Genomic DNA, 15,231 nt, shown 5'->3' with positions numbered 1-15,231 from the left:
AAGTTAGCATCTCACCTCTATGGTTGTAGGCATCTTGAAGGAAACAAATCGTTTTTAAAACATAAAAAGCAAAAGTGAATGTAAATTTTTTTGCCAAACCCGAAAAAATCGATTAGACAATTTAGCTTTCTCGTTGTGTGCCATGTAATGCATCTAAAGATATGCGGATTCCAAGTTTTCAAAAATATTTCCCGGACTAACAGTAAACTTTTAACCAATTATGGCGAGGAAGAAAAACGTAAATAGATTCGATTTTAAAATATGGTTTCTGTTGATGAGACGTCACGAAACAAAGAGTTGCTTTCCATTTGGTTTAAACAAATGGAAAGCAACTCTTTGTTTCGTGACGTCTCATCAACAGAAACCATATTTTAAAATCGAATCTATTTACGTTTTTCTTCCTCGCCATAATTGGTTAAAAGTTTACTGTTCTACGGTAGTGCAAATTCTAAGACATTCCCAGCACTTTAGTAGCAGGATATTAACACGAAAAGGATAACCGAAATGAGGATCGAATATTTATAAGCACAATTTCTCAAAGCTACTGGTGGTTTGTTACGTTAGGCCGAAGCTTTGCGTCATCTTGTTCGGTAAAAATAAATGCTCTCACGTAAACCAAAGATGTGTCTTATGTTTTTGTGAAAGATATTGATTATTGATTAAACACTGCAGATAATCACATAAGGTTCCAGATGCAGTGTCTAGTGTAACGTAGCTAATACTTCTACACACTGTATTTATATTTTCAGCACATCATGGGTCACGTGGTTTTCTCTCGCATTTTGTTTTTTTTTTGTGTTTAGAGTGGCATCCTTAAAGCTAAATTTCTCGTAAACTGGAGTATCTCTATTCTAATAAATAGAAATGGGAATAGTAACAATAAATTGTGAGCAATCAACATAATCAACATATGCGTGTGTGTGTGTGTATGGAAGATAGGGCAAGGTTAATATATAACTTATCCTAAAAACTCTTTTAAATAACGTAAGCGGCACACTGGAAAGAACGTAATTATATTTAAATGTAACACAGGCAATCTCGATTGCTGATTATATAGTAGGAGTTCCCACAGGAGATGTGTGCTGTTCTCTTTTATTTCACTGTTTACACAAAGCGTTTTGTGGCATTGTTTGCTTAAGGTAGATTTAAAAATCAACTTTGGAGAATGGTTTGAAACCTAGATTTTTAATAGTATCACAAATTAGTAAACTAAATCGTACACAGGGACTCTATAAATGGTCTACAAGGATTTCTTCTGTAAGTTTGCAGTTCTTTAATCTAAGCACTAAAGTTACTGTTAATGCAGGCTGAAAATTAAGGGTAATCATTGTTTCAGTTCGAACATTGTTAGAATAGGGTAGAATATGCCTTTGGAATATACTGTAATGGCAAGTCAAATGTATTGCATCAGCTGGCTAAATAACGAAGCATTTGACCAGAAAATTGTATTGGAAGAGTCGATGGAAGCGAGCTGGATGGAGCCAGAATTCACAGTTCGAATGATTGTTTTCTCAAGCATTCGGTATGTAAAATCACACGTATTTGAATACTCAATGTAACGGAAGTTTTCTTTATTAGCAAAGAATTAATATTGAATTATTCGAAAAAATAAACAAATATTGTGACCAACATGTCATAAATGTCTTTCACTTTCACTCGATTAGCTTCATCTGAAATAAAATTTGTGAGATACTGCAGTACATTTAATTGTACAAAAGGATTGTAAGTGGAATTTTTAACTTGTGCGTAATATCAACGCACGGTATAAACATCCATAAAGAGTAAATATCAAAACACTGAACGTAAGAGCTTTTTGCAAACAATCCATCCAAACTTCTACAGATGTTATGAAGTAATTCAATGCCCGGTGAATTATTGCTTATCATTGTTTCATTGTACAAGCACCATCAATGTAAACCATAAGTACATTATAAAATGTGCTATTATACAAATTTGGTTGACTTAAACTTGGCGCATTCGCTTTAACCATGCATTTAAAAAACCTAAACAGTCCTCATTTTGTAGGTATGTGCGTGCAAAATGATGCCTCTATCGTGATTACTGACATTATACTTACGCACACGTTGCCATGTGATTTGTTTTATCCACTTTAATGGCAATAAAATGCATTTTCGCACTCCAGTAATATCCCGGCACAAAAGATACAGCGTTGACAATTTTAAATTTATTTTAAACATTTGATAACTGAAAATCAAAATGGCATTTAAGCAAGCTGAGCACCGCAGGAAATGCTCTCGCATCGCGAAAAGACCAACTATTCGCACGTCAAGTTAGTAAAATCGTTAGGCCAAATCAACTGTCGTCAACCTAATAAGATTTCGTTTGCCGACAGTCAGCAACGACTGCCTTTCTTGAAGCAATACGATCGTTCCGTACTGTTTTAGCCGGATGACATCCTGCCATTACGGAACAAAGTCCATGAAGTGGTATACTCCAGCATCAACGTACAGGTGGTATCCGACAATGAGAACTCTCCCAACACGCCAGAGCTCCGTCTGACTGAGAAATAGTGGGCCGTTGTCAAGCGCAAACAAAACAGTTGGAAGCTAGAAACAGTTTTAGACAAACTGGCACTCTGCGGCGAACAAAGTGGACGTGGTGGCTGTACAGAAACTGAAAGTAGGAGTTAAATGAAAGGCCCGGCAATTCGGATTCCGCCACCCGGAAGGTTAGCTGATTTTTCATTAATTGAACTTCAAAACGAAACATGATTTTTTTTTCAATAGAAACTTTAATCAATTTACCCGGTTCGGTGCCCAAGTTACCATTGTTTCTCCGTAGTGTATCGTCAAATCTGCAACTAACTGATGGTAACTTTGTCATTAAGTACAAAACTTGCGTTACGCTTTACTGCTGGTAATTTCTGGTCAATTCGGGGTGAATGGTTTGAAGTTTTCAGAATACATAAATCTACCATAATCAGGTTGTGCCACAATCATTTTAATTGAGAGATATAATATAGCATTATCCATGCGGAATGGTTTTTTTTATGGAAACTCTTTTGTTCTGATCAATGTTCTAGCAAAATTACAAAATTTATCTGGAATCCGTTCACCAGCATGCTTCCATCGTAATTTTATTTACCGACAGGGCAAAAATAAAGCCTAAATAAAAACAAATTGATATTAATTTACTCAGTGTAAATTAATCACATTAGATGGCCTCCAATACCGTTTTGTAATCATCATTGATAGGCACATCTCAGTAAAATCTCCAACTACATTCCTTCGGATTTTGATTTCCTATTCCAACAGATTTCACCACGGCTTTGTTTTTTTTTTTTGGAAAAATTGTCACCTATGTTGTTTATATATGTATCAGTCAGCACTGGGATGTTTTCTATCTGGTTTTCACTTAGATATCGAAGCTTCTGCCGAACTGTACAATAATATAGCGACAACCTGAAACAAAAAATTGATTCGAATTCTTGAATTCAGTGAAATGTGAGCTACTATACGTAACAAACCTTACAAAGTGTGAAGAAAATATAAACAATACTTTTCTACCGTTCGGTGAAAATCATCGATAGAAATAAATTTATGATTTGTCCTTGTCTTTAGAGTTCGCCTTACGTTAAATATAAAGGTATATATATTTTTTCGTTCATTCACCGGAACATTTTTCAAGTAAATTAGCAGGGCTAGCGCGTAATGTATTCATTACAATACTCTTAAATTTCAAAGCTTTCTTGTAAATGGCGTTCGTTGAAAAGCGTTTCAGGTTCAAACGAATCGATGGGGCTCTAGAGTACAGTGAAATGTTGCAATAGTCCCCCTATTGTTTTTGCATTTATATATTAATTACTGTTGCTGCCGAAAGCGGCCAACGATTTTCATGTGAACGGTCTTTTCTAACAGCAGTAACATTTTCGTTTTACTTTGTTGAATTATATAGATTTTCTTACATCGAAATATATTCTAATACCACATTTGATTTTCTTATAAATTGCTTTCACCTACTGCAAAATGTGCATAATTGTTTGTGACTTTTTTTTTATCTTTGACTGAATTATGTACGCATGTGTCACCATGCGCGATTCGTCCCCAGACGAAGAAGTGGTAGAAACGAATGCTGCTAGTACAAAATAATAGGATAGAAAACAAACCGATTTTTCTGACTTATACGCCTAAAGCAACCTAAAGTTAATAGGATTCGTATGCTTTGTTTTCATGAGGGTTCGAATCCTCTCACTCGTGAAAAAAGTTTATAATTTACTGTAAAACTTAACATGTGAAACATATAACTAGACTTTTCTTTGACTTGAAATGTTTTGTGTGTTTGTTTGTGTTGGTTTCCTCATTTTTAGTTGTATTTTTTTTCGATTTTTGTCTGTTTCAAATATATATTAATTGTATATCGCTTTATTTAAAAAAAATGATAAAAACATTCACAACACCTTAATACTACGCCAGACGAAACCGCTGACTGTGAAAAGACACTTCATTTATAAACCCAGGCCTTCAGCTACCTTCGTTCAGTGACGTCCAACAAAATCTGCATCGTAGTTCGAATTAGTATTTTATACTAATAATATACATCGAATGATCAGTTGCCATAATGTCGTACTCACCTTTTTATCCTATAAATTCTGCTCACTTTGATCGCTTATCTTCTATGAACGTTTATATGCTTTGTATCTTTTCGTTCGGCTTAGTTCAGTTCAGTACCAAGCAAGCTCTCGGGTAAAAATGAGTTTAGATTGGCCGGCGTCACTCGATCGGATGGTCCGTCCATTGGAGCCCAGAGGTTAGCTCCTGCAGAAGTGCTAGGCCATGCTGTATTCCAAGCATCTGCACCTACACGAAAATAAACAGCATAATGGTGTGACAAGCATTATACGGTGAAGCGAATGAAACAACCTGGATTTCGTACGGATTGTGATTGGGCAGCGGCACTCAACCTCCAATTCTGTCCCCCAGATCCACCTGTCATACCGTTAGAGCCATTTGGGGGACCCAGATGTTGGAGAATATTCTGAACATCGCTCTCTGTAGTGGTCTCGGCGCAAATTGTTGTGTTTCCCAGCATGCAGTTGTTGAGCGCTAATTGAGCTTTGTTTGCTTCTTCACGTGATGAGTATTTACAAAGGGCAATGCCATGATTGAGATACACGTGAAACGCGACCAATGGACCGTGTTGCATACACAACGTACGTAGCGTGGACCCGTCAATCTAAACGAAATGGTGTTTAAATTAAGTCATTTTACATAATAATGTTCTTCAATTAACCAAAAAAAATAGATTTTTTTTTAAATAAGTGATTATGAAGGACATGACATTTAAGCCCACATACACACTTGGGCGCCAGAGATTTTTCAATATTAGTACTAAAATTGGGTGACTGTGGAGTGGATTCGATTTTCGTTCATGTCGTTGTTATTCCGTATATTAATAACATTGTTGTATTGAAAGTGTGTAAGCTTCGCGCTTTACGTACCTGTGCAGTAAGATTTTTCAACAAAATCCATGTTGAAGGCCATGCCGCTGCACTACCGTTCCAACCAGGACCACCGGCTGAAGCGTGCGAAGGATTCCATCCGTTCACCTCTAGTTTGCCACCTGCGCCTGTTTTAAGTCCAGGTGGAGCTACACGCGCACCTTTGTTGAGAGGATTCTCCCACAAATCGGCCGAAGGAACAATACTATCTGGCCACGGATTTTTCGACAGTTTTGAGCCCCCGAAGCCACCGTGTGTGCTATTAGGGTTGTAACTCCAGGTAGAGGACGTAATCGATTCAGTCGGCGAGGATTTGCTGTTAGTAGCATTATTATTATTGTTACTAGTACTATTGCTATTGGCAAATAAATTCGATTCTTTGGCAGAAACTATGGATAATGGAGAGCGCGCAACGCTTCCCGGTGTAATAGTGGGATCATCTTCGATACGAGTGGGTAGAGTACCCTAAAAAAACAAGATTGTTAATTATTTTTATTCGATTACAAAACTTTGCTGCCTACCTTCCACGGTTTTCCTGGCTCAAATTCAGGAACCAAATCGGTAAATGTATCAGCATTTGCCGTCCAGTCTTTATTATCTTGAGCATTGGAATCCGGCCATCCGTCACCCATGTTGGAACGCCCATTGGACCATGTTCTACAAACAATGATTCGGTTTATCCCAACCGTATTTAACAAAATAAGTTTTTTGACATACCCATCATCGATTCCTCCAAGCCCTGAGGCAGATGGTTTTGAGGTAGTCCCTGGAGCTCGAGGAAAATCTGTAAGATCTGCATCTTTATCTACTGCTGATGTTGAAGGAAGTTTCCACTGGGTTAATCGAGACTGTTGACTAGTGCCACCTGACGATGGGAATGGGTTGTTATTATCCTTCAGGGATAAATCTGAGAAATTACCCGGAAGTCCGGGTATTTCGTTAGGAGTACGGAACAAGTCATTTGCTTGGTGCCCACTGGTAGACACCGGGTTCGGATTGTTTTGCTGCTGCTGTTGTTGCTGTTGTTGTTTCATATAGATAGTCTGCTGTGCAGTGATCTGGTTTTGGAGGTTTCCAATTTGCGATTTGAGCTTATTGATTGCAAGGGAAATTTGTACAGCACTAACACCGCCACCGCCACTGCGGTTTAAATTGCTTTGCATAACTTGTAATTGCTGAAAATTTAATAGTATATCCAATATGAAATCAAAGTTTTAAAACAAAACTTATAGTCAATTACCTTGATATGATTCAACAGTTGATTTAAAAGTAACAATGTTTGCGGTGCCAAAGGTTGGTTAAGGATTTGTTGGTTCAAATAACCATGTTGTACGGCCATTTGAATTTGTTGGACTAGCATGCGTAGTTGCTGGGTGGAAGGTTGAGATTGGGCATTTTGATTAAGCACCGATGGTTGACCAAATTGGGCGGCGGTGGCTCCATTAGGACCACCATGTCCTGCACTATATTTCATATTATGCAGGGGGTTCATATTTGGATTACCACCAAACGCACTGAGCAAGTTTTGATTATTCTAAAACAACAAATAGCACATCTGCAATAAACTGTTTGCATATACAAATGTAGGTATATTAAAGTTACCTGAGGGAACGGAAGCGCTGTATTACCAGCTGTCGAAAACCGGTCATTAAATTGATTACCGAATGCGGGACCATGGTCATCTCCTCGTCGCCAGTCAGATGATCCATTTCTCTGCAACATTTCAATTGATTCCTCGAGATTCATATTGGATATACGAAGAACTGTTTCAACATCTTCTTTTTTGAAACCCATTTCACATAGCATGCGGTAGTGTTTGCTGTTTCTGATAAACTCAAGTGGATTTATTTTATTCGGGGGCTTGTTTAAGCCAGCATTATGCATTCCCCAATCTGGAACCATATCGCCGCCAGCATCGTTCCAATTGGAGCCCATTGGTTGTTTACCCTTGTTCCAATTTGCTGGTGTAACATTTTCTGTCCATAATGAGCCTGCAGTTTTTTCCTCCCAATTATTGCCACCGTTATCGTCCCATCCAGCACCAGTACGTGGATTCACATTGTTTTGTCCCCACATGTCTGGCTTGATAGGGCCAGAATTTCCAATTCTACCACCTGTGACACCTGGTAAATTTCCGCCAACAATAGAGTTTCGTTGAACAGAATTTCGTTGTAGTCCTTCCTGTCCTTCTTTCCAGTTGGAGACATTTGAATTTTGACGGCTGAGCACATTTTGACCCCATACGGCAGTACCGTCATCAACATTACGTCTGATACCAGGAGTTGAGGAGTCTTCCCAACCAGAAGGCATCTTATTGTGGCCAGGAAGTTGATTATTAGGCCATTGAGCATTTCCTGCTGGTGTACCAGGGGTTGATACAGGCGGCATTTTATTAGGTGCTATTCCTGGAAGTTGGTGCTGCTCCCAGAGATTGACATTACCATTCAATCGACCGGAAATACCTCTTGGATCACCACGAATTTCTCTGTTTCCATCTATTCCTCCTGAAATGCGCATATTGCGCATATCAATGTTTGTTGGTTCCATTCCAGTAACGCTTGCAGTGACTGCAGGAGGTGCATTGCGCTGATCCCATCCACTAGCAGGGACTGTAGAACCGGTCCAGTCAGTGTCTTTTTTAATGGCACCAGGAGCAACGCCACCAGGACCCCACATATTAGCATTGCTTGCAGCATTCCAGGGAGCCTGTTGGGACGGCCCACCTTGAGGTGTAACTGCAGTCTGGTTGTTGCCGGCGACGCCGGTCCAAACACTGTTCGGTTCATTGGCGTCATCATCTTCACCCCAGGTTCCTCCAATGTTGGTTGACGGGCCCCACGGTGTTTTTTGAACGGTTTGTTGTTGGGGCATTTGTCCGCCATTACGAAGATTCGCTTCCCAAATCTCGGTCCCAGTGTTGGTTTTCCACATAGGGATGCCAGCTGTAGGACCCGTGATTGCACTGTTCGGATCTGGCTTCGAGCCCGGTTCCGGAGAAGCTGGTACATCCCATCGAGTATCCTGATTTACATTTTCTGAGCCCCACCCATCATGTGCATGAAGAGCTTCGATCATTGTATTTAAACGTTCCAACTTAGGATTCGGTTGTGCTGCTGGTACATCAGCTTGTTGCGGTTGTTGTACAGTATTGGCACTGTTAATTGAATTGGCTACATTACCACTAGCACCACTTGGTTGATTTTGTGCATTAGAAGCATTCGTGTTAGGGTTAACTGGATTACCTGTGACCCACGCATTGGGATCAATGTTTTCGCCACCAGGATGTCCTGGCGGCCCAGTTGCTACCGGTTGTTGTGGTTGCTGTTGCTTCATGTTTGCGCTACCACCTCCTACAGCTCCTGCTTGCGGATTGTTAACCCACGATCCTGGCTGTTGAGGATTCAGGGAACCCCATGAATTCCCTGGATTGCCAGCAGTACCTGGGGTGCCCCAGGCACTAGCTCCACTATTGATTGAGTCTTCCCCTCCTCCACACAGTCTCATACGTGGCCTCAGGCCTGCTCTTCGCACAGTCTTTTCTCGTTCAGAAAGACACAGCAGCTCATCAAACTTAACGTACGTTGATACTAGTTTCGAGGTTGGTTTGGCTTGTTCGGAAGTATTAGCATCGTTTGCATTATTTGCCATGGCTTTATCATTGTTGTCGTTCTTAAAATCTAAATTTTGGTCATTACAGATCAAGCTACTACATCCATCCGCTATTATACTATGATTAGTATTTACTGTTATCAGGTAATCAATTAAATCACATATCATATTCACAGTGTCATTCTTATTCATCATGCTTTGGAACAGATGATCGAAATGTGTCAAATTCCCGTTTTTCTGATTTTTTTGAATAGTGTAGCCACCCGTGTTTAGTTCTAACTGGCGCTTACTTCGTGCATAGTATTGTCCAGTGAGGGTCAGCTCCGATCGTTGCTCACACAGCGAGTGCAGTTGTTCCTCTTCAAAGACCACAAGCGCAATGCAATCGATGTTAATTTTTGCTGCAATTGTTTGGCGAATTATTGAATTACTATTAACAGTAAGTATAATATTGGATACAATCCCTGATTGTTGCTCAGACTCATCGATCGATTGTAGTAACAGTGGTTTTCGAATTAGTAGATGCAACTCGCCCTCTCCTTCTTTCGACAGCTCCAGCTTTTGACTTGCCTCTTTTTCGATTGAACTTAGCAAACTATTAAGTGATTTCTTAAAAGCGTATTCAGACTTGTTCGTGTTGTTTTGAGTAGTTGAAGTAATAGAAAAAGTAGTCATAGAAGATTTAGCAGCGGTAGTAGTAACAGTGTTGGTGATATTTTTATCGGATTTCTTAATATTAAGGGTCATTAATACGTCTAAATTCTTTGTATTATTTTCGATACTAGAGATAAAGTTTTGCATTTTCCGTAATTTGCTCTATTTTGTTTGTAGCGTATTTATATACACTATTGCATTTCTCTCTGAGAAACAAAAAACACACTATCCTGCAATATATTGGTATTAAATATTTTTTAGCGATGAAGAAACATTGACTTACCTCAGATCCCGTTTACTGGTATGTATTCTATGTGTAGGTGAAATGTGTTAAACTGTGAAAAGGAAAAAGAAAATGAATTAAATGTTGGTAATGAGTGAACTTATTCCAATTACACTACATTTAATTTTAATCCGAAATCAGTAAATTGAGGGGACAAATGATTAAAACCAGTAATAAGTTCTTTTGAAGTTTCTATAGTAGACATTTAGCAGTAAAACCTTTGTTGTTTTGTATCAATGTTTGACTCCTTTACGACGTTACTCGCGATGCTGACTGTTAATGCGCACCACGTAACTTTTCCATTTTCGATAATTTATCAAATAAATTATGTTTTTTAGATGTACACAGTCATATTTCGTTAATTGCTAATTATCACCGATTTTGACAAAGACTTTCATTATTGGGCTGAGCTGTTATAGCTAACAGTTGAAGCGTTGTTCATGTCATCTCTTGGCTTTATCAGATCAGCCAAACCAACGTAAGTCTTTCTCAAAATCGGCGATAAGCTTAGTGCAGTTAACAGAGCTTGTTCGTTCACTTTGACTCAATGTTGATACATTTGACAGTACAGTCAGTGGAGCAAAATTTGACAAAGTTATATATGGGACATTTGTAATAATTGGTTTATAATCTACTATATAATGAATGAAAATTGAGTCAAAGTGAACGAACAAGCCCTGGCAGTTATCGAAATTTGATGGTACCTAAAAGTTTTCTATCGGACTATGACATAAAAATAGGATTGGCCGTGCAATGATAGCGATCATGCGAGTCATTTATCCGTGCTACGAACTTTTTAACCCTCTCACGGGCAACATCGGAAACCCGATGCGGTCCAGCTAATGACTATCTTTTCATAAAAATATGCTCAAAAAAGCTTAAGTCTTAATTTTTATGCAATAACTAGCTTGCAACTTTTAAAAAAATATTAAAATATATGCATGACCGCATTTCAAGGTCAATACTAAAAACATGAGATTAGTATATTTCACAGGAACGGGACCTTTCCCCGAAAACCCGCGCTGAGAATCGTGGCTAACACGCTGACAGTCGAATCACGTCACGTGTAGTACCTTGCAAGTCGTAAGGGCCTGCATAGTGTCGTCGTCCTGCAATGCACAGTGGTCCAGAAACGAAAGTTAACTGAAAACTTACTTTTGCGGCTAAGCGATTTATAATAGCTCCCTACAATGTTTAGCAAAGTTGTTCAACTCTAAAAGATAAATAATGCGAAATCAACGACTAAGTTCCAGTTTGGCTCGTAAACACATAATCCATAATAACTTTTTATAAGAAAGAGATAGAAGGATGATTTCTTCGACAAAGTTGTAGCTAAAGATTATATAAGTAACTTTTCCAAATACATAGTAGGCGTATTTTCAGGCGTTTCTAACTTACAGGGTGTTTTACAACAACACCTCTCAAAAATCACTTTTTCGCTGATTTCTTCAAATGCAGTGGTTTTATTGCTTCATAAAGTTTTACAAAGTTGGTTATCTTATCAAAAGACATATTTTTGTAGAACATTGTATGTTGAAAACTCATACGTGTAACGAGTTCTAACCTTTTTCCTGTGTTTTTTTAGTCTTTTTTGGAATAGAAGTTAGATTTCAACTTCTCGGTCGGTGGTTATCTATAGTAGACGGATTTGTGGCGGCACAATTTGTGTCTAAAACCCAACCAGACGCGTCGCTATCTCAGGGCTGATAGCCAAAGAGGCAATCCAAAAAAGTGATTTTAGTGACTAAATGAACAGAAATAGTGACCAAACATATACAAAAAGTGACTGAAAAGTGATCAAATGGAGCAAATTTTAAGTTTGAAATTTGATGCCAAAAGAATGAAGGAATTTCAATGATCTTCAAACTACGCATCTGTTTCTGTCAGTTCTGGGCAAATAAAGGGCACAACTTTTCTCGATCAATATCACTGAAATCCGCAAGATAAAATGATCTTTTTGCGCCATGAGAAAACTATTTTCATGTGGAATCCGATGGCAGGATGTTAAATTGCAACAATAAACGTCTCGGTTAGTATCGCGAAAATCAAATTAGGATTTTCTTCATTTGGACAAATCTACAAAAATCAACCAACTCGTCATCGTCAGCATAGGGCCCAGGTAGCTAGTGATGTTTCAAGCAGTCGTTTCCATTCAACTCGATCTTGGGTCGCTCGTCGCCAATTTCCCGGCGTCTCAGAAGGCGCAAGTTGCTTTTTTTTTCGAACGATCTTCGCACATCAGGCCTCTGGTTCTACCTCACTGGCATCAGGATATACCTTCATCTATGATCCCGATTCCCTGTTCCTGTTTGGCGTTGGAACCATCGGCGAAGGTGTTCCAAATTGGAGATCCAAGTGTGAAGCTAGCAAACCCGAATGATGTAACGCTGGAAGCGATTAAATAAATTTGCTGTTTCCACATTATCTTCGCCGATATGATGCACCACGTCTCGCAGGTATGCAATAGAATGGATTTTTACGTTTGAATTGAAAAAACTCGTGCAGTTGGGATTTTCTGATATGGAGCTTTGTGATATTGTCCACAGAATACTGGGTCAACTTTCTGCATCTCGGCTAAAATGCAGTCTATCTTTGTGATTTGCTGGACTTCAGACTTTTGATTGCTACTTCAATTTTAGCTAATGACGGCTCAAAGTTAACGCGGTTGATGCAACGTACTGCGAGTGTTCAAATTGTTCACCCCAACAGTTAAACTGATCCGTACGATTGCTCAGTAGGTTTATGCCATGCTCTAAAAATAATCTCAATTGTCAGTGATGTTATTGCAAAGCGCAAAAGTTCCAGAAGTTTTGCTTATAGAATGTTTTGCTCAGCAGCCCCATAAGCGACAATTTTGTTTCATCTTTCTTTTTCTGCCGGAGCACTTCAGAATACATGCTTCTGGATAACGATGCAAATCGTTTCAGTCCGTTTAAATGCCTGTCCGATATTCACTTTGGGATATAGAATAAACAGTCTCTAGTGTGTGAAGAAAAAATTAGCTCTGCTAGTTGTGCTCTTTCTGCACAAGATAACATGTTATAGGAGAAAACAGTATTTGGCATTATTCGGGACAACACAAAATGTTTGGACAAAAATAGAAACACTTGTTCGCTGTGAGAAGCAGATTGCTCTGTCTATTTATGATTAAGATGAGCAAAAACAAGCCTGTTACTCAGTAACTAGTTAGTTCTAAGTTTAAGCAGTATTTTTGCATTGGTCCATTGGATTGATATTTATCAATATTTTATGGATTCTTTAATATTGATCGGATATTTAGTTGTGTATAAAAAACTATTTATTTTGTATGGAAAATGACATAAAAACCCAGTATTAGGCTGGTGTAACGTATGCATTAAAAAAAATTAGACAGCCTGTCTCAGCTGGGATTCATACAAACATACGACGACTGGCTTGTTAGACCAACGTCGTACCTCGAATTCAACTGGGAGGTGGCATCCCCATCTTGTACAGTCATAGCCTTGTACCGATTAGGAATATGCGTTTTGCAAAAAAAATCTACAGTTCTATCAGTCGAACTCTAACCGTGATGGCGAAAACAGTGAAGCTACTCCGTTCAGAAGTGTGCGCGTTCGAAGAACGGTACCTCGCCGCGTCGAAAACTGATATCGTGCGGCACTTTGTGGACGCCGGATACGCCCGTTCCGGCATCTGCAACATCTTGGCGCTATTGGACAATAATTACAGCATCGAAAGAAAGCCTGGTTCCGGCGGCCGATAACCCTGAGCGACAAGAAGCTCCAAAGAATGCTGAAGAGAAAGACCGAGGGAAAAGTGGCTACATCACTACTGCGTGCGCTTGGTCGGTGCAACTGGCCAAACAGTGAAAAGATACCTGGCGAACATGGATGTACATGTCAGGAAGCGGTAGTCCCGTCCACTTGTCTCGGAGCTGCAGACAATGACGCAGCGGCAGCGACTGAATATGATGGTCAATACGATTTTCCCGGCGAATCACAACATGGCGGTGGTGATAGACGACGAGACCTATCTCACCCTGGATGACAACGTCTGGCAGGGCACTTCGTATTTTACTTCCGCCACGAAGGAAGTGAGCTCCGAGGTGAAGTTCGTTTCACAAAAGTTCCCCAAGAAGGCGCTACGGTGCCTGGCAATCAGTGGGTAAGGGATGTTGAAGCCGCTCTTCTTTCGCTCCGGACTGGCCGTGAACGGGGAAATTTATAGTACGAAGTGCCTGCCGGAAGTTGCGTCTGACCGGATCTGAGGTCGGTCCACTATACTCAAAGCGATCGGTGGAGAAGATTGAGCGGCTGAATATCGAAGCTACGTCCCATCGAGAATTTTTGCGCAAACCTGAAGCGTAAGGTCTAACAATTTTGCCGCAAAAACTGAGCAGGAATTGATAAATAAAACGAAGAAAGAACTCAAACACATGCCTAAACGTTGCCTAAATGTTCCGGTTAACTGCTGGAAGGCCGCTCGCAAGAGCGTAGAATTTTTTTTTGCAAGTAAGCAAATATAATAACCTTCCATTGGGAATTTATCAAACTCAATTAGCTGTCTTAATTTTTTTTCACCCCGGAATAAGTCCATTTTTTTAATGCATACGTTTGCATGTCAATAGCAAAACGCATAAGTCGGTGCAAGACTATAACTGTACAAGATTGGGATACCACCTTCCAGTTGGCTTCGAGGTACGATGTTGGTCCAACAAGCCAGTCGTCGTATGTATATATGAATCTCAGCTGGGAGAGGCTGTTAGAGTCAAAAGGAAGGCTGTGAAGTCTGTTGAACTAAAACTAACAGAAGTCAAGTTTTGATAACGGAATGTAACATCTAGGCTTTGCTTTGCTTTCCTTAAAAGATTATTGCTGGAAGAATACTTTCTTTGCGGTCAATATAGCCAGATTCTTGAACCAATCTTCTATGTTCCGGGAACAAGTATTCAGTTGGTTGTGGAAGTTGATATTTAGAAAAAGACGGCCGCTTAAAACTGACAAATTTTGCATCCAGTTTTTTGTTCTGATATCGATCACTAGTGAAACCGTATGTTCAATCCATTTTCGGAGGACAGACCATTTCAGCATCAAAATCCGACACGTTTACTAAAAAAATTGCAATACATTAATTTCTCACGTGACGTTTAATTTATCTTGCTCGAGCTCGAGGTACGATAGTAGTCAAACAAACAAACGTTAGTAGTCTAACTTCAAGAATTTTTATTCTGAGGAACAAATATTGCCTC

The 15,231-nt window shown here is 39.4% G+C and overlaps 1 protein-coding gene across 1 annotated transcript in view; it reads right to left on the bottom strand.

Annotated features, from left to right (window-relative positions):
• Window positions 1-338: 338 nt before the first annotated feature.
• Window positions 339-15,231, bottom strand: part of LOC128744748 (protein Gawky-like) — a 40,794-nt gene continuing 25,901 nt past the window's right edge. The window contains exons 3-11 of the mRNA XM_053841962.1: window positions 10,005-10,056; window positions 7,061-9,951; window positions 6,699-6,992; window positions 6,176-6,633; window positions 5,980-6,115; window positions 5,459-5,923; window positions 4,881-5,193; window positions 4,592-4,817; window positions 339-4,515 (exon numbers count right to left, since the gene is read on the bottom strand). Of these exons, the coding sequence (XP_053697937.1) occupies window positions 4,672-4,817; window positions 4,881-5,193; window positions 5,459-5,923; window positions 5,980-6,115; window positions 6,176-6,633; window positions 6,699-6,992; window positions 7,061-9,868 (4,620 nt within the window). The 5' untranslated portion in view covers window positions 9,869-9,951; window positions 10,005-10,056 and the 3' untranslated portion in view covers window positions 339-4,515; window positions 4,592-4,671. The remainder of the gene's footprint in view (window positions 4,516-4,591; window positions 4,818-4,880; window positions 5,194-5,458; window positions 5,924-5,979; window positions 6,116-6,175; window positions 6,634-6,698; window positions 6,993-7,060; window positions 9,952-10,004; window positions 10,057-15,231) is intronic.

This window comes from Sabethes cyaneus, chromosome 3 (assembly GCF_943734655.1).
Source record: "Sabethes cyaneus chromosome 3, idSabCyanKW18_F2, whole genome shotgun sequence".
NCBI classification, from domain to species: Eukaryota; Metazoa; Arthropoda; class Insecta; order Diptera; family Culicidae; genus Sabethes; species Sabethes cyaneus.
Note: the sequence above shows the minus strand (reverse complement) of the source record. Positions and strands in the feature narration are given on the sequence as shown.